Consider the following 22548-nt stretch of genomic DNA (forward strand, 5'->3'; position numbering starts at 1 on the left):
GCTATGTCTGTCTGCAGAACAGACTGTGTGTCTGCGGCTATTTCTTAGTGAAAGTTATGACGCTATATAGTTATATACTTGTTTCTGATTCTATCGTCTGTTTTTTCTTTTTAACAAAGTGCTGCTAAGGACGCTCTAAACATAGTGAGCAGGTCTCATCATATCAATCTGCAGAGAGAAATACAATAAATGTAACACGGGCAAACAGCATCAATTTGAATATTCATTTATATATATTTAGAGTTCGCAAACAGTTTAGATATGTGATGGCTGAGATGCCAACGAGAACGAAAAGCAAAAGAGAACACGAAGCCCTTCAGGGGGATTCAACACTCCTCAGCTCTGAGTCCGGGTCCTGCTTGCCCTGTAGGGGTTATTTCCCAATAATGACCGGCTCGCTGCACATTATCCCTAACATACTATGTTTTCCCTAGTAATTTTGCTCATTCTTGCATTCTTCATTAACAGTAAAAGGACACTTAATGTGGAGTTCATAAGATGATATGTAAAGCAAGAGAAGCTCATATGCCAATAGCTCTTTTAAATATTGGAGCAGAAAATAAATCCAAAACCTATTTTTATTTTTTGTATGTAAAGCCAGCATTAATGCAGAAATACAGGCACGTATACTTCAAAGGATTACATATAAATTAACTAAGGTATATAATTAAGGAAGACCCCACACTTCAATTAAAGAATGTGTACATTACACTTCACTTTACCTGTACATTGTAAAAACACAGCAGCATCACTCAGTCCCAGTTTCTCAAAAACTTAACTTAAAGAGTGATTTCATGGTCATCTGGTTTCTTTTCAACACTGTTGTAGAGATGCTGACGTAATTGATATTTTTAAAAGATGCCATTATCCTCTAAGGTCTCTGAAACTCTAAGTGTAATGCATTGTTTGCTCTCGACATGTTCTTGTTGAGATCTAAAGACTGCTCTTCTGCAACCTGTACAAGGACGTGGATAAGTCCTACAAGTTTAAATTCACAAATAGATAATATTACTTTACTGTGCTGTATTGTGTTCTTAATGTATCTCTTACATCATGAGTTTCAGAAGGACATTAAACTTATTGAACATTGAACATTTATACTGTATTATTTTCTTTGTTTATTCTTTAATTGAAATGACTGAAATCCCTGCTTCCCCTGCTGAATATTTTGATAGTTGAAGACACAGTGGTATTGAACACATTAGGCTGCACTCGGTGACCAGCCCCTGCAATTATAAAGTAATTGCACGGTCCACAATTGCGCCGGTATTTTATCTGGATTGTATCTATGCCTTTTTTGCCAATTCCTTTATTCTGCTGGCTTTCTGTCACCACATCATCATGGATCTTTAACCTTCTTCCTTAGGAAGGCACTTACAACTGTTCATTACTTACCTTGACAGATTCCTCCATGCTCAGAATGATTCTGTTGTGGTCAAGCTCTATAAACATGTTTTTAAAAAAATCCATACTCCATACAAAAATTCTATATAAATATAATGATATTCATGTGATATATGCCTGACAGATATTGACAAATGAATGGACTGTTGTGCATGTGATGACTCACACACTGAAGTAATTCATAAACGTTTATGAAAGGACATCTATTCAAACAAGCCGCAAAATAATCAGTTCAAATCAGCAATAAATATTAAATTGGTGATTGTGCAAATTGTAGGCAATTGTACTGATTAACATATATGTGCTAAAATATATATGGTTTTTAAATTACGCCTTATAACTGTAAAGCTATTGTTGAATTGACATCTCAGATTGTGGGTAATCTTTTGTAAAATGGAAGCATCTTTTTAGACAAAGTCATTTGAAAATTAACTATTTATTAATTGTAGCCAATATAAAGAAATTGCTAAAATATAATTTTTAATATTTCTACAACACATTTGTATGCATTAGTATTTTTATTTCCATCCTTACAGTATGGCAGTATGAAAAAAAAAAACATCCATCCGTCTCTCTTCCTGTTACCCCTACCTCTTTCTGATGTTTAATTCCAAGGTCCACACACCCTCTGGTTTCAGCATCGATAAAGACCTCACTGGAATACAGAGCCAGACCCCCCCAACAAGCACACGCACCAGCACATACACACATCCATGCACACGCCCTGAGCCCGCTGCAGTGGCGCACTCTAATTAACATCCAGGGAGTCCATGTAGTAGTAGCCGACGGGGTGATAAAAAGACCATCTGAACCCTCTCAGGAGAGGGGTGGGGTTGGGGGAGGGCAGAGGGGAGCAGATGTAGGCCTGGCATATTCCTCGCCTCAGGGGATCTTGCCTCCGACCTCCCTATCGATCTTCCCCTTATTTTTCCTTTCTCTTCCTGCCTGTTTCGTCAATGACCATACTACTGGCCCCCATTCAGGTGCATCATTAGCATTGATTAGTCCAGGATAGTCGAGGGGGAATGCAAGGGGGCTGGTGTTCTCTTAATTCCAGGTGGGTCTCCATTGGCTAATATCAGACGGTTGCTATGAGTCCTGATCACCACCTGAGCTCTTACCACAGACTCAGCACCAGACGCTCCTCTAAGCTTTGATTGCTCTCTTGCCTTTTGTGGCATTTCTCCTCTCCATCTTCCTCTCAGCCGTGCCATCAGCAGCGGCTTGACATTCCTATCGGATGGGTCTCTCCAAAGCTGACGACTGTGGAAAGAAAGGAAGAGAGCGATAGATCGTATCTCCACTCAGCCTCTCATCCCCATCGCAGAGTGTGTGTGGAAACAGATGGTACACGTCTGTCATGTGGTTAGGTAGCAGGGGCCCGAAGGAGGAGAGGAGCCGTTGATGTGGCCATGGTCTGCATCCTGGACTGTGTTTGGCTCCAGATTTGTCGCTGATGCACATTCAGAGCGGGGAAACGTTAAGAGTTCTTTTTTTCATGCTTGACAATCAGGTGTAAGTTTGATTTATCATCCAAGTGAATTGGCATCTTGGTAATTGCTTTTCTACTGTAGGAAAGTGGAATATTTAATTATAGTTCCAGGTGTGGGGGAGGTGTATGTGCGAGAGGGATCGAGTGGTTAAAAGGATAAGGAGAGGAGGAAGCAGCAGTGCTGATGGATGCTTGATTACGTGTCTGGCCATCTGGACTGTTGTCATCGAGAGGCTTAATCCCATTCACCACAGAGCGTGTGTGTGAATGTGTCTGTGTGTATGTGAAATAGAAAGCAACTGTTTTTCGGCATGCACACACATCGATTTCCCTGGACATGTGTGAACCTGTCTCTGTACATTTTTCCACACAAATCTGTGAAAATGCTAAATGGAACATGGCCATAGAAACAAATATGTACACACAGGCAACACACACATACACCTATCACCTTCCCCCCAACATAATCAGACATATCCAGACGCTATGCAGACACATCCCAGATCGGCCTCTCTAATCGTGGGTACATTTTAACAATTACTGCTAACAAGTCCTTATTACCCCCAGTGCCCTGCCCCTCCTCTTGATCCGAGCTTCTAATTGCTGCTGCTGTTTCTGAGCAGCTCTCTGCATAGCTATTAGACAGGAATCATTACAACCACAAAGCACAGAGTCCCACCATGGAAAACTCTCTGCCACTGCCACCAAACACCTGTGTTTCTAGGTTAGGAGTGTATTGTGTACGTATGTGTGTGGCTCGCTGTGTTTATACATGTGTGTGTGCAGCACTTAAGAAGCTCCTGCTGACTGGGCGGTATGTTTATACTGTAGAGACAGCGTAGTCACACACTCACACACACACACTAAAAACCTAGCTGTGCCTGGGCCGCCTACAAGATCACATAATGACTGGCTGTAGAAGCAAACACACAGCTTTGATGAGGAAGGATAGGTTGGATCCGCTTTCCTCCCCAGTATCTCCACTTTCAAGGGTCTGCCGACGTTAAAGGTTGGCCAGTGGCAGTGGCTCTCATATCACTGTGCGTAAGCAAGGCTTATGTTTCACCACAGGAAGAAATAAATGAAGGATTTGAACCATGACAGGGTTGACTCTGTCTCTGTGCAAGCAAGCAGATAAACTGTCCCAAAAAATCAGGAGTTAACGTATTGTTTCATTATTGTCCTGGTAGATTTGATCTGAAATAAAGCATGAGCAATCCTCACATTGTCTAAGCCCATCTAATCTCAGACCACGATCCTGTCTCTGTCCCTCTTCATCACTCCCTCTCTTCAGCTCACAGCATGGCTCTAGGTGTGGCATTGTCTGTCCGACAGTGAGTCACTCCGTCACTTTGATCTGGACTGAATTTGAACTTTTCCACTCTCAGCTTTTGAACAGAAAAGTCATGGTCCTCTATTGATGCATCCACATAACTTTGGTAATCTGAGGCTTTTCCTTCAGCACCAACATGAGGTTTTCAGTTGTGATTTTGAGTAAAATGAGTGAAACCACTACTGGATGGATTGCCATCACAACATTTATTTTATGCTGAGGATGAAGTGCATTCATAAACTAATCCCATAACTTTTTTAGACCTATCATCAGGTCTACATTTTAATTTGTCCACCTCTTGTGCAGGAAAATACAGTATCTGCAAAACTAATGAATATCTAGCCTTGGTCCTACTCAGTGTTCTGACTCCTGCCGACATATGCTAAATATAATCTTTCCTTCTCCTCATTCTTCCAGAGGACCTGTTGCCATTTGGCTTCCCCAGTATAGACATGGGTCCCCAGCTGAAGGTGGTGGAGCGGACGAGGACGGCCACCATGCTGTGTGCTGCGAGCGGCATCCCCGACCCGGAGATCTCCTGGTTCAAAGACTTCCTCCCTGTCGACCCCGTCAGCAGCCAGGGTCGCATAAAACAGCTCCGATCAGGTGGGATAGACAAGGAGTTATTAACAGATTTTTTTATTCCAAAGCGAGTCAACAGACAGTGCATCTAAAGCTTAGCATCGCTGTCAAGTAAAATCCCTTTTGCTCTAAATTTGATGTTAATCATTTTTTAATTTGGATTGAGGGATTACATGCTCCTCTCTGAGTGTATCTTCATCCTTTGGGGATATAAACCCTTTTTAAAGCCAATTTCATAAAAGGATAACTGTGTCGCTCTTAAGCCAAGAAAAAGAAAATGCTGTTTTTATTAACTTTTAATTATTTGAGAGAGAAGATTAAAATAAGATGACACTTTAAATGCTCAAATCTCTTTCTATTTTTTTTTTTTTTTAAAAACAAGCAATGCAATTGAAGGATGCAATTGAAGAGTAAGGCAGATCTCGTATACACATATTACAAGAGGGTTGAAAAAGTTTACACACAATTATAAAGTTAATCCACTTTGAATCTAACGCTTAATATAAAAATCAATCTACCCCATAACCACCATAATTCTCTTTTTCTCAAAATCAATAGATACAGATGGAAATTTCTTCACATTAGGGATCTAACTGATACTCCTCTTATCTTTAGATCCGCCTGGCATAAAATTGTATGAAATGAGCTTAATGTCTTCTTAATGTTAGATCACTTTGCCAGAGACTGTAATAGGGGATGGAGGGAGGGATGCTTTTTTGCTGCTACCAGAAAAGAGAAAGAGTGTCTCCGTGCAGACAGATGGATGGAGGAACACAGAAGAATCACAACTTGTGCTAAAGACAGTTTGTTCAGCTTTGCTTATGCTCTTCTGTATAGATGATACAGTGTCTCCTGGAGTAGGCAGAATCGTATTTTCTCAGTCTTTTTCACTCTGCCGTCCTCAGGGGGAATGAAAGTGATGGTGAGGCGAAACCATTTTGTTGTTGCTTCATCCATATTCTCTGTGCTCCTCCGTCCTGCCAGCTCTGATATCTGCCTGCTGTCAGCCAATATTCTCCACTGATCACTTGTGCCCTCTGTCAACCTTGTTTCTGCAAATTAACTTACACTTCTGCAATTTTTAGTTACAGTTTTTACACATGCCGAGCACCACATGCATGCAGTTTACAATGACAACTTTGCAAAATTGTATGAATATCTTAGTAATTGGAAGAATGGGTGATTTCACATAGAAGTCGACAAGAGCAAGTTTTTCATAGCGAGTAATCACTGATTCGCCGGCTCAAATGACAGCTTTATCTAGCAGATTTGTCTCAGCTATATACTTATTGCTCACTCTTGGAGTTAGTTGGGGACCGTGTCTCCTACTGAATCATTACTAGAAACTCATGAAAGGGCTTTGAATATGCATTTCATGCAAACACAAATTCTATGCAAAGCTAAATAACCCATGCACAAAGTGTAGAAGATATGGAATCACAGGTGCAGTATTGTTTTGCATTGCCAGGTAGAATGATTAACACTATTTAAGCAACAGAGGATAGATTTAGGCTTTTATGTTTGTAATTTCACTTTTTATGAGCCAAATTACTCTCAGTATATGTTTGGCATACATAATGCTATTACACCGGGGTTGGTCGGGCTTGTTCGAAAGCAATTCAATCCAATTATGAAAAGGATAGAGCTGCTACCTTTTGCCCAAACTCAGATACAGTGTCATCCATGTACACTGGGGTGAGACCTGAATAGGGCATTTTACAATGAACCGGTAAACAGAGCCCATTTGCTGTGCTAAGACCAGTGTGAGCTCCCACACCCATTCCTTGTATATTTTCTGGTAACCTACGGATGTGTAAAAATGGATAATCACCACTGTGATAAACAGAATGCCTAAAGTGTAATTGCATCTGTGTAAAAAGCTCTGCAGTGGTGTCGGGTGGAATTTAGTCAGCAGACAGTGTTGCTGCTGCACTATGCAGGTGAGACAATAGAAACTCTGTTTAAAACAAAACAAGAGAAACTTTTAAAGCTGTCCAGCGGAAAAATCAGGAACATGCCAGAAGGAATAGTGTAGTGATCCATAATTGCGATAAACACTATGCAAATTATTCTCTATTCTCTGCTTATACTGTATGAGAAAGCCTCGGTGGCCTTGGGGCTTCAAAATAACAATGAAACTCCCTCTCTGCTTCTAGGAACTCTGTTTTCTTTGAATGTTTACCCTATTAGTAGGTGCTGCATTATCATTGGTATACTGATGATAAGTTTCATCTCATTTCTCCCTCTGTAGGGGTGTCACAGAGACACAACATTGATTCACGGCTACAGAACGTGAGGCCACCTATCACATCAATGAAACAGTAGCAAGACAAATGGCACAGTGAGATTCACCGCAGGGTTTAATAGGATTTCAAATCACCAAAAGCATCGCAAAGCTGAACAACAAAATGTGCTGTATAATGAACCAAACACTGCAGAGAAATGACTTGGAGGAAATCAATTACACCTGAGCTAGGCACAAAACAGTACAGAGATGTGTTATGGATGAAACCCTCCTTTAAAATCTGTTTAACGGGGCACCTTCCAAGCGATGGCTCTGATTTAGTGGATGGCTGCCAGCTCGTGTTGGACTGCGGCCAGGGATTTGTTTTGGGCCACAATTACTGTTTTCTCTCTGTCTTTCCTTTTCTTTCTCTGTTGGGTCTTGGAAATATTTTTATGGCCCATATGGGTCAGGATGAAAAATGATATCAACAATGACTGCACTCGAATCCCGCAAATGACGGCTCTTAGCCATTTCACAGCCCATAAGTATCCGTCACCTGTGGCACTGCAGGTAACTGTCCTATCTGCAGTTGTGAACATACCTGCATTAAACCTGCACACACACTCACACATACTAATCTGTTTTCCTTTCGGTATAAAACACATGGCACAGAGAGTTAACCTTTTCCCGAGATCTTTACACCTCAACCGAGGCAGCTATCAATTTGCCATGCCATCGTGCGCACCATTTTAGGTGTCCGTGAAGAGAGCCATGACAAGCTATCTTTCTGTCTCTGACATTTGGAACTGAGATCTGGGAGTTTACTTAAGCACTCACAGCCTTCGTAGACCTACACTCTAACAGATGGCTTGCAATATGGACCCTGGGGTAGACTGCTGGGTAATGGATGGACCTGTCTCGGCCAAAAACTGGGATCTGATCAAAGGTTGTGGCCATGGTAACGGTCATGATTAGGTCAGGCTTATATAAGCAAACAGGAAAGTGATGGGAAAAGAAAGAATCTCTTTAGATTCTTTAAACATTTTTACATTGCCAATATTTGATTTCCCTTGCAAATATTTTTGTTCAGGCATCTTTCAAAATTAGTGATGACTGTTTTTATGCTTGGCAGGCTCTCTCGTCTTAAAATGAATCCTGGGCATCATAAAATATCTCAGTCACGGCGGCTATTTCTGGTTCTGTTTATTTGACATCTGTGTTTGAGATATCCTGCTGACTAATAGACAAACAATGACATTTGGCATTAGGACACTGTCCAAATAAACAAGTAATGGGTTTTTGGTTTGGATCCAAGAGGATTTAAAAAGGATGTCTTAAATTAAATTGGCTGTACAGTATAGACCAATCCTTTTACAGATCAGATTCACAGTGACAGAAAATGTGGAGTTAGGTATTGTGGGTGCTGAAATTGTTATACCATCGACTTGCTAAGATAGGTTTATCATTCAAATGAAAATGGCACAAACAAAATAAATACACAATAGCAACTTATTATTATTTGCACAATTATTGGATTATCGTTATTGTGATAAATGGCTCCACAATTTCTTACAACCTGAGGTGCTATCCTGAAATTTCAGCCTAAAAGTTACATAATATTTCATTTAGTATTATATAAGCCCCAGAGAATGCTTACACCTGACCAGTAAGAGCAAGTGAATATTTGTCAATTTGTGTGAATAGAATCCTTAAATTATTAAATGCTGATTTTTAATTCTCTCTCAATCCATAATAGGACCTATATTTTAGTTTCCAAATGACTCACACGTTATAGCTAACCTTAATTATTGTCTTTAATTGTCTTAGGGAAAACATCCCAACAGTTTAATTTTAAATTGTGTAAAAATAGCGACATTGTCTCTTGACTGTCGGTAAATGTGATGACCCATTTAAAAGTTAATGTCCCCCCTCGTGGGAGACCGGTGTCCAGGTGATCTGTTTGACCTAGATGTTCTGGCAGAGCTATCAGGTTAGCAGTATCTGTTGTCATCTGATCAGCCCAGCAGACATTAAACACCGTCTGCGATTTCACAGCAGCTGAATTTACTGAAGTCACATCTCATTCTTGGTCTGTCAGCAGCAAACAAGCTGCTCTCCCTCTTCCTCTCCGTTATCTTTCACTTTCCCTTTTTACAGCTGTTTGTCCTGCACTTCCTCTCAGACTGTGATTATATTGGTCCACCGCCTGTTATCTGTCTAAGCTGTATGTATCAACGTAGTGACCTTATTACGTGCATATATTCTGAACACTTGTCTATTTCCATGTATGATAACAACACGGTTTGCATAGAAGAAGATTTCAATCGCCCATTTCAAATTAGTGCTGATGGTTAGCCATATGAGCCTCTTCCAGCTGTCAGATGAGTTCTTGTTTGCAGAGCTCCACCTGTCCAGCTCCATCTCTTCTCCATCTGCCTCCTCCTCTTTCTGGAGAAGAAGGCTCAGCTTGTAGAGCAGATAATTTATTCCTGTTTATCTCCCAACTCTGCTCTGTTCCGTGGGGAAATGTGAGATGGAAAAGTGGAGGGAAAGAGGAGGGCACTAGCTGCTTTTCCTTTCATGTAGCTGCGGAAGACAGAAGCAAATGGATGACAGCTTCAGCTAGCGGGGCTTCAGCTCACAAACACAAGGAGCGCATACTTGTGCCCTTTGCTGTGTTTAACAAGTCAAACTTTCCTCCTGTGAGCTTCCAAAAACATGTTGTTCAAACTTCTGCATATACTGCTATTGTGTAAACTGTGTATCATGCGCACACACAGACACACACACACTGTCTCTCTGTGGAACCTTTTAGAGCTTAACTGGTGGGTCTTTAAGATTGTATAATTAAAAGCTTTTTTCGCCATAAGGATAACACTCTGTGTGTACGTGAATACAGTGCTGGAGAGCAGCTAATAAGTAGACCAGCTCAAGTATTAGATTTAGTAGTTGTATTTTAAATGTTTTTTTTGTTCAAACAAAATAACAAAAACAAGCAGCCAATTTACACCACCCAATATATTGTTTGTTTATTGTATTTTTTTAGATTTTGAGGTATTCATTATGTATACTGCTAACATAAAGAAATACATTTGAAAATTATTGCGACGGATTCTGTTTTTATTATAATTGCAGTTGAATTCCCCTTTAAATGTTGAACTTAACACAACCAGTTACATGAACAAATCCTTCTAGCATGTACATTAATGAATGATAATGCAGTTGTATAACATTGTATAATGATTTTATAGTCTTAAAGGGACCGCTATGCATCGTTATTTAATGTAGCCTACATTAGATCATTATACTTCTGTTCTTTTTGTAACTCAGAAACTGTACTTTTACGTCTAATTGAGTGTTTTTTACCTTGTGGTATTGCTTCTTTTACTGAAGTAAAAAATCTGAATGTGTGTGAGAGTGCAGAGCATACTATATATTCTGTTTCTTTTTATATCTCCATTCAGCTTTTAGAAGTCAGAACCCTTTTATCTCACATAAGATCTGATACGAAACAGTGTGCTTTGTGTCACTCTTAAGTTAGCTGTGTGTGTGTGTGTGTGTGTGTGTGTGTGTGTGTGTGTGTGTGTGTGTGTGTGTGTGTGTGTGTGTGTGTGTGTGTGTGTGTGTGTGTGTGTGTGTGTGTGTGTGTGTGTGTGTGTGTGTGTGTGTGTGTGTGTGTGTGTGTGTGTGTCATCTGCATTTTGACTTGTGGTGTCTTTTTCCTCTCCTCCTGCAGCAGAGTGTATTCCATGGTGTTATGCTTCCTCCTCAGGCTTCATGTCAAAGTCAGTTTCAGATCAGATGAATATACCCGAGCAAACGGAAAAAAAAAAACCTGCTAGTAATTCAAAAGGCCTTTAGCAAAAATGAAAAACAAAGAAAACTAAACACAAGTAAGAATAGCACCCTATGAAAGAAATAAATACCTGAGGAGCAGTGTGTGTAATTATAGCACGTTTAGGGAGACACTGTTTATCAGGGTGGGACCGGGGTAGGAGTATAAAAGTTGAGGAAGTTACTGAGCATCGTCGGGTCGCTGCCATCGGATAAATCTTGCCGAAATAAGAACAGACTTTCTTCTTGGCAGCAGTGAGCCAGCTGTAGGAGAGGAATCATGGCTTATAAAACAAAAGGTCCTTTGGGTGTCATCTGAGTTTATAAAAAGTCATTTTGAGAACTGTTTTCGGCTCCCAAACTTTTCGGTAGGAACTTTGAATGTGTTGCCATGATGCAGTGAAAATAGTAAATGGCTCTCTTAAAATACTGCTGCTAGTTTTGAGCCCAGCCTATTCAGACGCTTCCTCACAGATAAAACAACAAAGCTGACTTTATTGGAAGCAATAGAAAAGAGCATACCCCAGGGTCAAAATATAACAGACAAACCTCAACAAAGAGAGGATGCAAAGGAAGTCCGATAGCAGCAGAAATACTTTCTAAAAACTCATCCTAACATCTTTTCATTTCTTATTTTTCTCTATCTTCGTTTGATTTCTGTCTTGCAGGAGCGCTACAGATCGAGAACAGCGAGGAAACGGACCAAGGGAAGTACGAATGTGTGGCCACCAACTCTCAGGGTGTACGCTACTCGTCCCCTGCCAACCTGTATGTGCGAGGTAGGACCTGAACCCAGAAACGCACAAGCACACACACACATGCAGACACACACAGAGAGACACAAACGCACATACAGAAATATTAAGGTGCAGTTTGGATAATAATGAAGCCTTTTTCATGTCTATGCTTTTAAACAAGTATTACTAACCCATCCATTGTCTAGAATATATGTTGACCTTGTTGTTTGCTATTTCTCACAATCACCCTTAACAACTCCTCCTTAAACCTCGGTGTGAGCCCCTACAGCCGGATCAAATTGAACATGGGGACACACCTTGGTTTAACTGCATGGAAACATCACTGACCTGTCTACTAAAATGACTTCTGTACAAGAGGCAGATTAAGTGGAAGATGATGCACAAAAGATGCACAAATTTGATTGGAGATTTGGAGAAATTGGAAAATATATTTAATTCTTAAATAAGTTATCATTATTGGCACCATTTTGCACCGACATGATCCCTGTTTAACTGATCCTAGTCTCTGGACTGTGGGTGCTGGTGCCTCACTGGCTTATTGCTGAAAGAACACGACCAATGAAGTTCTAGTTTCTATGTTAAGTAAGATATTTAAGAAGTATGTATGCAACGTGTGAGCGTTGGTGAGTGTGTGTGATGCAGTGGAGCGAGTGGCTTTGCGCTGGCCGTTTTTATTCTCTCTGTGTTTCCCCGTTCTCTCTCTCCCCCCTCACGTCATTGTGTACTGCATCAACCCCCTCTCATCCCTCAGAGCTTCGAGAAGGTTGGTGTGCTCTTTCTTTTCTTTTGTTACTCCTTTGTTTCAGAAAGCTTCACTTATTGAAACAGAGAGAAACAAAAAAGGAAAAAAATGACATTTTAAGGACACCGAAGTAGATTTGACGTGAAATGATATTGTCTCCAAAAATGAAGCGAGTTGATTTCTCTAAAGCTGCTATGGTGATAAAGTGGTCTGCCTACGCAGCAGAGTGCATTGACTGCATTGTGAGGCCTTGTGTGCAGAACCCTTGGTATTGCCTTCACTCCCCGATCAATGTTTTCTGCATGGTATGATCTTGTTGTCATGGAGACCCAAGAATTGGAAGATTAAAAGGAGGCGATGTTTGCATGGAAGGAGTGAGAGAGAAAGAGAAAGGAGCACCGCTTGCATGTCTGTTGACTGACGGACTGACACAGGAGCATGGCACCGTGTGTGTTCACGCCTATTGATACGCTCGCATCGTGATATCATTGAACTTGCTGTCTTGTCATGTCTGGCTGATGACTGTTTTTTTCTCTAGCCTCATGTGTTTCATTGTCTCAGCTCCCATGCCATCACATCTGCTGCAGTTCTGCACTTGTTGCATTGAGTGGAAATGTTGCACTCGCTGTCACGCTGTATCTGCACTTTGTGTTGCCGTTATATGTGCTGTGCAGGTTTGTAGGAGAAGCATCAGTTATATAGCCATTATATCACCTGTAGGGGAAATTAATTATATTTACTCAAGTAATGAACTCACTACATGTTATTGTTGCTAGTTCTTAAACAAATCAAAAAGCTTTATAGCTCAAACTATGCAAAACAAATCATATGAAGTTCTTTAAATAAGCTCCAGCTTGACCATTAACAACAGTCAAATGAAATGTAAGAATTCATTCATCAATATTAATTGTGCACTTATAAAGCATTTATTACATACACTTCTCTTTTTTGGTAAATTGTGATCCCTTTCTTACCTGTAGTTACTTCACAGAAAGTAAGGAAAAAGAGAAGTATCAAATGTATTTATACAAATGACTGTAGTGTATGTCTTACCCCAATCCAATCTTTCAAAAACTGATTAAGATGTTAAGGTATCAGAGAAAAATACAAATTAAATATAAAAAATTAATATCAAAATTAAATAAGGATGAGTTTCTTTAAGTATCTGTAGTTTTTAAAATTATAGTTATACAGTATATTACATTGATTTTACTTAAACTTTTATAAATTACTTTAATACAAGACTAATTTTAAGTCCAGGAATTGTAGTTGTCACAGAGTATTTTTAATGCGGTAATTTGTCACCTTTAACTATCAATATAGGTATAACAATATCCCTGCTGTAATAATGCCTGTGCTGTATCTCTGGCCATTGCTATCTTCACCAAACACTCCGATACGGCTCTATTGACTGACATTTGAAATTAATCATACCCATTCTCATTTTTAGATATCGAGGGGATATTAATGATTCCCTCTTATTACAGTGGATAATGAAAGTGGTGTCCTTGAGACAGACTGGGTGGTGCTGCGTAAATGTCAGCTCAGTGACGGTGCTGAACGGGTATAAGCAGAGCTGAGATGCAGTGGTAATCCTTATGGCTGTGCCAAGGTCTCTCCTGCCGGTAGCCTCCAGACTCCCTGCAGAGGACGGGACTAATGATAGCCCTGCTAATAAAGATTGAAGCTCCTGGCTCTCACACACTGTATAGAAAATGGAGGTGAATCATGGGGCCCGGCTCAATTAATTTAAAGCTAAAGACTCTGAGAGCATGTGGAGGATTATCCCTTTCTATGAGCTCCCTTTATTGTAAAGTACTCGGCTATACATCCATCGTAGATTCTCTAGTCTCTTATTTTCCAAATGACTAAACAATCATCCTGAGTCTTCACCTCCATCCTGTTGTTTCTCAAATTAACAACCAATTCCATATGCTTGAATATTGTCTTTTTGAAGTTGTTGTTTTATTTTTGTTGACTTATTGATTGGTTAGAATAACTGAATGGATTGAAGTGATAGTGATATATCATGCTGCCTTGCACCTGCTATGTCTGCATGAAGCTATCTGTCTGTCTGTCTGTCTGTCTGTCTGTCTGTCTGTCTGTCTGTCTGTCTGTCTGTCTGTCTGTCTGTCTGTCTGTCTGTCTGTCTGTCTGTCTGTCTGTCTGTCTGTCTGTCTGTCTGTCTGTCTGTCTGTCTGTCTGAATAGCATGCTCAGATGAGGAGATGCCTGCCTAATCATGTCTGTTTTTTAACAGATCTAACTGTTTTTGTCTCTTTGTCTCTTTCTTGTCTTCAAGTTCTGTATCCAATTCTGGGTATCTTGCGATTATTTAAGTTTTTTTTTCCCACAAGTTGTTGAAATCATGCAAAAGATATTAACTTCTATCCAATTGTCTCTAGATTCTTTGAGTAGGGGGGAGTGGCCCATGAAGATTCCAAGTAATGATGTAACACATTAAGGAGTGGAGGTTATGCAGCACATTTTCTTTTTTTATTGAACCTTATATTATATATTTTAGAATTACTGCTGGATTTTCAAGTATTAAAAAAAAGTATTCTAGGGTTTTTTAGAGTAATTTTTTCCATGTATCTTTTTGTTTATAGTCTTTTTGAACTAAAACAATTGTTGTTTTATGTTTTATTATCCGTAGAGCTTCATAGTTTTGAGTTTAGTTTTTTCTGCTCTCTGTTTGCCTTCCCTTTCATTCTCTCTCTCATGCAGAGATGTTTGTCCGTAACTCTCTCTGTCTCTTTCTGTTTCCTGTGTTGTGACCCTGGGGTTTTTCTTTCTCTGTTCTTTCAACATCCGATCTCTCTCTAGTCTTTTTTCTCTTACTTTTGAAGCACCTTACTTTCTGAATGGGCCTGACTCTGGTATATAGCTGTTTTTAAATAGATCCATGTGTTTTCTTCTTCTCGCTCCTCTTTTCTTCCCCCTTTTCCCTCCTTCCCCTAAAACCCTCTTCTAATCCTCTCTTTATCTCCACTTCCCTGTCTTTTTCCCTCCCTTTTCCTCCCCCTTTTTTTCTCTTCTTCCTCTGCATTCTGTCTGCACCCTGATGTGTAGGAGCGACAGACACATGTACATAAGTTTATTAACTTATAAACATGCACATACTACCTCACATATCCCTCTTTTTGCTCGCACTCGTTCTTTCCTGTTCTGCCTCTTCATGCTGTCTTGGTGTTTTTTACTAAGTGTTGCCAATGATCACTCTGTAATTGCCACAACACCCTTTTAGAACCCTTAAAACCACTCCTGTCCACATTTCCAATTCATTTGATTACACACTGTATCAGTTATGAATCCTATGTATTGTACAGTATCTTGTTGTACAATGTGGCTGTCTTTTTGCTACATTGCCTGTCATTGTCTGGAAGAGAAGCAGAGCTGCCTCTTTCTTTCTGTCTCTGTCTTTCTTTCTCTCTATCTGTACTTATTCTATCGCTCTGTCTGTCTCTGCTGTGTCTCTGCTCTTGTCTGGCTTTTCTCTCCTCTCAGTCTTCAGTTCTTCGTTCTCTTCTTTGTGTTTCTCCACCATTTTATCCCTCTTGAGTCGCCCAGGCATGCAAGTGACCTATGAGATCAATCTCTCGATACATTTCTCCCTAATATGTAGTCAACCAAGCTCCAACAGATGCAGTATTGGATATAACTTGGCCTTTTAGTTGTTCTTCTTATGGGCACACAAATAGCTGGCAGGGCCTATTGATCGGCCCCCATGATGCATACACTCTTTAAAAAGAGCCCATATAATTCAGAAGCTCCTCAAGGCACAGAAATCTCAATGAAGTGAAGTTTTTCACTGACATTTCTGGTAAAGTTAAACGTGTTTAGTCACTGCTTGGAGGGGGATTTTTAAGAGCAATACAAATATAAACATAAAAACCTGAATCCGAAAGTTTTACTTTTCTGCTTAAATAAATGATAACCAATAAGGAAACCATTTCCTTATGAGAAACTGACTATAGGTGTCATGTCCTGGTTGAATTGGTACTCAAGAGTTTGTCACTATATGATTTGAGTAGGCAGCTCACTGAATGGTTGAGCTCAACACTAGATTTGTGTCTTTCTGTTTGAATCATCAGTACCATAAAGTAATTGGGACTAAACTTGAAATATCCCTTTGTAATTTTCTGTAAAAACCCTGAAGTTCATTCTCCCCCTTCCTGTTACCTCTCCTCTCTCTCCTCTCTCTTTTTATCTTTCTTGCCCTCACTTTCTCTCTCAATCTCCATCTTGCTTTCTGCCTCGCTCTCTTTTTTCTCTCTGATTCTCTCTCCCTCACTCCCCCCCTCCTCCTTTTTCTCTGCCTTTCTTCTCCTCACTCCCTTCCCCACTTTTCTCGACCCCCACCTCACCCCCAAACCCCCCTTCCTTTCTACCCCGACTCTCCTCCTTTCCCAGTGCGCCGTGTGCCCCCTCGTTTCTCAATCCTCCCCTCCAACCATGAGATCATGCCAGGAGGGAGCGTCAACATCACCTGTGTGGCTGTGGGTTCGCCCATGCCCTACGTCAAGTGGATGCTGGGCCCCGAGGACTTGACCACAGAGGACGAAATGCCCATTGGACGCAACGTGCTGGAGCTCAACGGTGTCCGAGAGTCTGCAAACTACACCTGTGTGGCCATGAGCAGCCTGGGTATCATCGAGGCCACTGCTCAGGTCTTAGTAAAGAGTAAGAGACGCTCCAACGACACAATTAACCATGTCGGCCCTCAGAGAGAGAAGACTGTTTGAAAACAGTACCTCAGTTTTTGCTTTATTGTAGAAAAGATATCCTTTTTCTTTTTCATCTTTTTTTTTTTAAATGTTGGCATGTCAAAATACTTAGATACTCTTAATTTCAAGCATGGTAATGTGAAATATCAATTCTGGCAAGCTAATCTGCTCCGTAATTTCATAAAGAATTCTACATATGAAATATAATTAGGGCACACTATTTGTTAGTAGCAGGGGAAGGCATTTAGTATACTATCTTTGAACAAAAAACAGCCTATCTATGTCTATTAGAAAATTGGTTTAGTCATTAGTCGCTTTGATCTTATTTGAATAAAATACTTCAGTTTATTTGTTAATTTTTATGCTTTTTTCATTTTTTATTGGAGAAACTCAGTTATATTTTATTTGTTATGCTTTTTTGCATGATTTTTGAGGACAAACTCAGCTTTATGAATTTGTTATCAACAAATCCGTTAGTCGACCAAACTGTTGATTGTTAGTCAACCAAGAATCACTAGTTGAGGGTAGTCCTGCTCTCATGTCAATAGTTTATCCTCAAGTTATTTTAGATAACACTGGATTTAACTTTGTAATTTCCCACAGTGAGTACTTGTTCAACAGAATGCAGTCTAGCATCTTAACATAGATAAATATGCATATTTGGCATAAATATTTATATTAATAAAGTCACAATAGTAGCATGAGGTTTCACTGGATATGTACAATTAAACAAAACAATGTACAAAGTGTACTGTTTGAATTAACTTTACAATAACAGAAGGACAGAAACCAATAAAGGGTTCATAGTCATGTCATTCTCTTCATCTTCCCTCTCTATAATCCCCAGCTTTGCCAAAGCCTCCTGGTACACCCATAGTCACAGAGACCACCGCCACCAGTGTTACCATCACCTGGGACTCTGGAAACCCAGACCCCGTCTCCTACTACATCATCCAGTACCGAGCCAAAGGGCCGGACAGCAAGTACGAGACGGTGGACAGCATCACCACCACCCGCTACAGCATCGGGGGGCTCTACCCCAATACTGAGTATGAAATCAGAGTGTCGGCCTTCAATAGCATCGGCCAGGGGCCCTCCTCTACTCGTGTGGATGCCCGTACAGGGGAGCAGGCCCCGGCCAGCCCTCCCCGAAACGTCCAGGCACACATTATATCTCAGAACACGGTGATGGTCCGCTGGGAGGAACCTGAGGAACCCAATGGACAGGTGAGTTGAGTACTGAACCTGTTATCCTTTTCATTTGTTTACAGTAATAGAAAACATACATTTAACATTTTCTTACCAAACAGAAAAAAAACTTTCTTAACTAGGTAGTAAATGTCTGCAGCAAATTAACTGGTGCTCAACTAAAAGAAATCCTGTCTGTTGTGGAAAAAAGTGATTGGCTATCCAGGTGTCAGATTTCACTACATGACCAAGAGAATTCACAATAACAATATTAGAATGATATCTATAGAAATTCAGAAAGTAAACGTGTGGGCAAGATACTAAACTCTAAATAGCTCCCGAAGGCACAGCTATTGGTGTGTGACTGTGTGTAAGTGAGCATTAGATTAGATGATGAGCAGTTTGGCCCCTTTGGCAGCAGTGCTATCAGGATATGTGTGTGTGAATGGGTGAAATTTGGCATGTAGTGTAAAGCCCACTGAGCGCTAAAAGAATAAAGTCCATTTACCATTTACGCTTGTTAGGAGATATGTAACATTCAGTGCATAAAACTATCACGTTCCTAATTTAACAGTAAAATATGTTCATGCCTTTCTCTTTATGGTTGCTGTTTTCCTGCTGCACAATCATCTGGCATTGGTGGGCCTCTTACAGTTATTGATTGATTAAAATAAAACTGAATGACCTTTAACCTCACGTTATATGCACTGTCAACATTTAAAAATTCACAAAGGCTCAGAGGTTAAAATGTTAAAGCATTAATAAAACTCACCATTGGGAGCTTTTGTCCAGTGTGCAGGTTCATGTCCCTTGCAGGGATTGTGTCTTGCCAGAGATTTCTCTTCTGTAACTCCCTCGCTACTTTCCCCACCTTCTAAAGAAAGAAAAGGTAATTGGACTGTCTGCTCTGAGTTAAGAGCAATCCCTCTTGAGACCTATTTCCTTTTCTATCCTATAACTGTATGAAGGTTCATAAAAATGCAAGACTGAATTGAGGGTGGGATTATAGATATTAAAGAGTAATAACATGAAAGGTGACGGAGGTGGAGAGTAAGGGCATGGCAGCAGGATTACATCTCAATAACCATAAACAAATCCCACAGGACGGTTAGCGGAGGTGCAGTGATTATATCTTACGCACTACTGTATGAAGGCTAGTATTGGAGCTGGTGTTGTCAACTTTAGAGTGAGATTTGTTTATCAGGGTCAACTGCGCAACAGCCGCAGATGTGGGGAAACCACCTTGTGACAACGACCTCTGCTAAACACTGAACCAACAAATCCCCAGGACCATCTGGACCTAAATAGAAAACAATTCAGAGTTGATGACCTTAGCTGTGAGAAATTCTGGCTTTAATATGAAAGATGGTATTATGGATTATTATGGGTGGAACATCAGTTTAATACACTCATACCCTTACAATACAGTGCAAATCCAGAAACTCTCCACCTAGAGGCCTTTCTCTTTTCATTCAATATGCTTTATTGGCATGAAGGACAATATTGCCAAAGCGTCCAGTAATACTGAGAAGACAGAGAAAAATTATCAAGAAAGAATGAAGAAATTGCAGAAAACAATAAATCTTTGCTCTGTGTGAATGTTTGTGAGACACTGTTGAAGTGTATTATGTTAAGGTAGGAAATATTACAAATGAACGATAATAACGACTACAATAATAATAAAAACAATCTTTACATAAGATTATGATAGCCAAATGTTAATAAATTAATTACAAATCACGTAATTTTACATAAGTCAATTTATAATAATCAAAAGATAAATACACATGCCAGCAAGGTTAGCTAATATAAAACCAATAATAATAATAATAATAATATAGTTTATATAACGTTGGTTTTCTTTCCTTGCATTTGATGATTTTCCTGCAGTTATCTTGCATTTGGGAATTTGCCATGATCAATATGATGTGTTTTTAAATTCAGGGTCTATTTTATCATTTATATATTTCTTACAGTCTTGTTTTGGGGGGCATAAGGTGAGAGACTTTCCGTTACAATGGGATTAGATTCCAGTCAACCTATCTCTATTTTAAGGCTGTGCTTGCAGAGTGTGTCAATAATTATTGCTTTTCTTGCCGTGGTCAGCTATTTGCTAAATTAACGTCCCATTTGAGGGTGGGATACCATTAGAGTTGACACTGTGTTTCAGTTGTTTAACTGTTTTCTCTCTGTGTTAGGTGAAAGGCTATCGTGTGTACTACACCATGGACCCGTCACGGCCTATGAATGAGTGGCAGATCCATAACGTCCAGGACAGCGTGATCACCACCATCCAGAACCTGGTGACCTCGGAGACGTACACCATCCAGGTCCTCGCCTTCACCTCTGTAGGAGACGGACCGTTCTCAGACCCCGTCCATGTGAAAGTTATGCCAGGAGGTGCGTGAATATGTGTGTCTGCAAAACCTAATCATTGGTAGCTGTTTGTGCATGCTGGTGCATGAATAACAGCTAACTAGTAGTCTTTATTATTCATGAGCAGGAGGTTAGTGTTTGTTTTTCAGATGTGCACATGCAACAGAGCACAAATGACTCATTAGTTGTGTGTGTGTGTGTGTGTGTGTGTGTGTGTGTGTGTGTGTGTGTGTGTGTGTGTGTGTGTGTGTGTGTGTGTGTGTGTGTGTGTGTGTGTGTGTGTGTGTGTGTGTGTGTGTGTGTGTGTGTGTGTGTGTGTGTGTGTGTGTGTGTGTGTGTGTGTGAAAACAAAGATAAGAAGCTTATTTGGGTGTATGTTAAGTTTGAATCCACTGTGATTTGCTCAGGAAATATGGCTACTTCAAACAGTATAAATTGTACCTTCGGGGACAGAAGTATGGAGACTCAAAAAGAAAACGGGGATTAATAGCCAAAAATGTGCCTCTTACCTCAGCGCTGTCCATGTCACTGCGACAGCTGCTGTGAAGTGGCCGGTTTAATGTTTTGGGAGGGACAAAAGATAATTACTGTGACGGTATTACTGTTTTAAATTCCATGTAGCCTGATACGGCATCAGATGTCTCTTAAAAGTCTTCCATTTTCCAGCATACAAAAGAAAAGAGATTATATTTAAAAGGCATAACAATACATAGGTTTTAGAGATTTATGGCTCAATAGGTGTACAGTATTACATTAATAATTAGTACAACATGTTTAATTCATCATCAATAACCTGAAGGCAGGTTAAAGTAAGGATATAGTAAGAAAAATAACCACGCTTAGTTATACGAATCATCACTCAAAACTGCACTCCCACAAAGTCTCCAACTGGTTTGATCAGATTTGACTGACATTTTTCCCATTCTTATACTAAAATAATTTATGTCAACACCTAATTTAAATAGAAAAGCACACATCCAAACACAGTAAGAGCTTTTCAAAACAAAGAAAGAAAGAAAACTATAAAAAATACAAAAACGAGGCAGAAATGTACTACTAGGATACAAATAATAAGAAAAAAACTCTGCCGTGATTAAACCCCATATTATGTTCCAAACCACATCCAGCATTATTTCTGAAACACTTCTCAGTGTTTACCACTAGAACAGAGACATTATATGTATTATATACAACAACTCTAAGTCCCTCCTGCAGACATCCTGCTGAATACACAGACACACAGAGCGGAGGGGATTCAGCTCGCGACTGTATATTGCAGACGATAGGTTGGGACGTGTCACGTGGGCGAGACGTTGCCAGGAGTTAAATGTAAAGCCAGCCCACATTTCGGGGGCTCTGTCTTTGGGAGTCCTCTGGACAATGTGGAGGTGGTGGGAGACAGGAGAATGGCAGCCAAGCTGTCCTCCCTGCTGGACAATGTGTCCACACCCTGTCCGCACTGTGCAGCTCCTTCACCAACAGGCTGCTGCACCCGCGGTGTCTCAGAGAGATACCGCAGGTCCTTCCTTCCTGCAGCGGTCCATAACCATCATGGCCCCCGGTAGACCCCCACACATATAACAACACTGACTATAACACCCCCTGTTGTGTTAATAACTGTGCAATACATATCTGGCTGCTATACTATTATTTGTGTGTATTTTGGAAATTGTGTGATTCTTGTATATATATATATATATTTTAGTATGTTATGTTAAGCTGTCTTTGGCTTTTTCTGCTGTATTAAATCAAAATGTCCCCTCTGTGGGATGATTAAAGGTATTGTGATTCTGATTCGGATGAAATCATATCGGCAGCAAATCTGGATCAGCTCGTTTGTACCTCCGTTTTAGAGATGTGGGCAAAGAGGAAAAGAGAGAGGGTTG

The 22548-nt window shown here is 40.2% G+C and overlaps 1 protein-coding gene across 1 annotated transcript in view; it reads left to right on the forward strand.

The window, feature by feature from the left end:
- LOC134865869 (receptor-type tyrosine-protein phosphatase S-like) overlaps window positions 1–22548 on the forward strand; it is a 67260-nt gene that overhangs the window by 24291 nt on the left and 20421 nt on the right. Inside the window, exons 5-10 of the mRNA XM_063885664.1 lie at window positions 4647–4835; window positions 11541–11651; window positions 15444–15458; window positions 16785–17054; window positions 17946–18325; window positions 20485–20686. Coding sequence (XP_063741734.1) covers window positions 4647–4835; window positions 11541–11651; window positions 15444–15458; window positions 16785–17054; window positions 17946–18325; window positions 20485–20686 — 1167 coding nt within the window. The remainder of the gene's footprint in view (window positions 1–4646; window positions 4836–11540; window positions 11652–15443; window positions 15459–16784; window positions 17055–17945; window positions 18326–20484; window positions 20687–22548) is intronic.

The sequence above is a fragment of the Eleginops maclovinus genome, chromosome 6 (genome assembly GCF_036324505.1).
Source record: "Eleginops maclovinus isolate JMC-PN-2008 ecotype Puerto Natales chromosome 6, JC_Emac_rtc_rv5, whole genome shotgun sequence".
Taxonomy (NCBI): domain Eukaryota; kingdom Metazoa; phylum Chordata; class Actinopteri; order Perciformes; family Eleginopidae; genus Eleginops; species Eleginops maclovinus.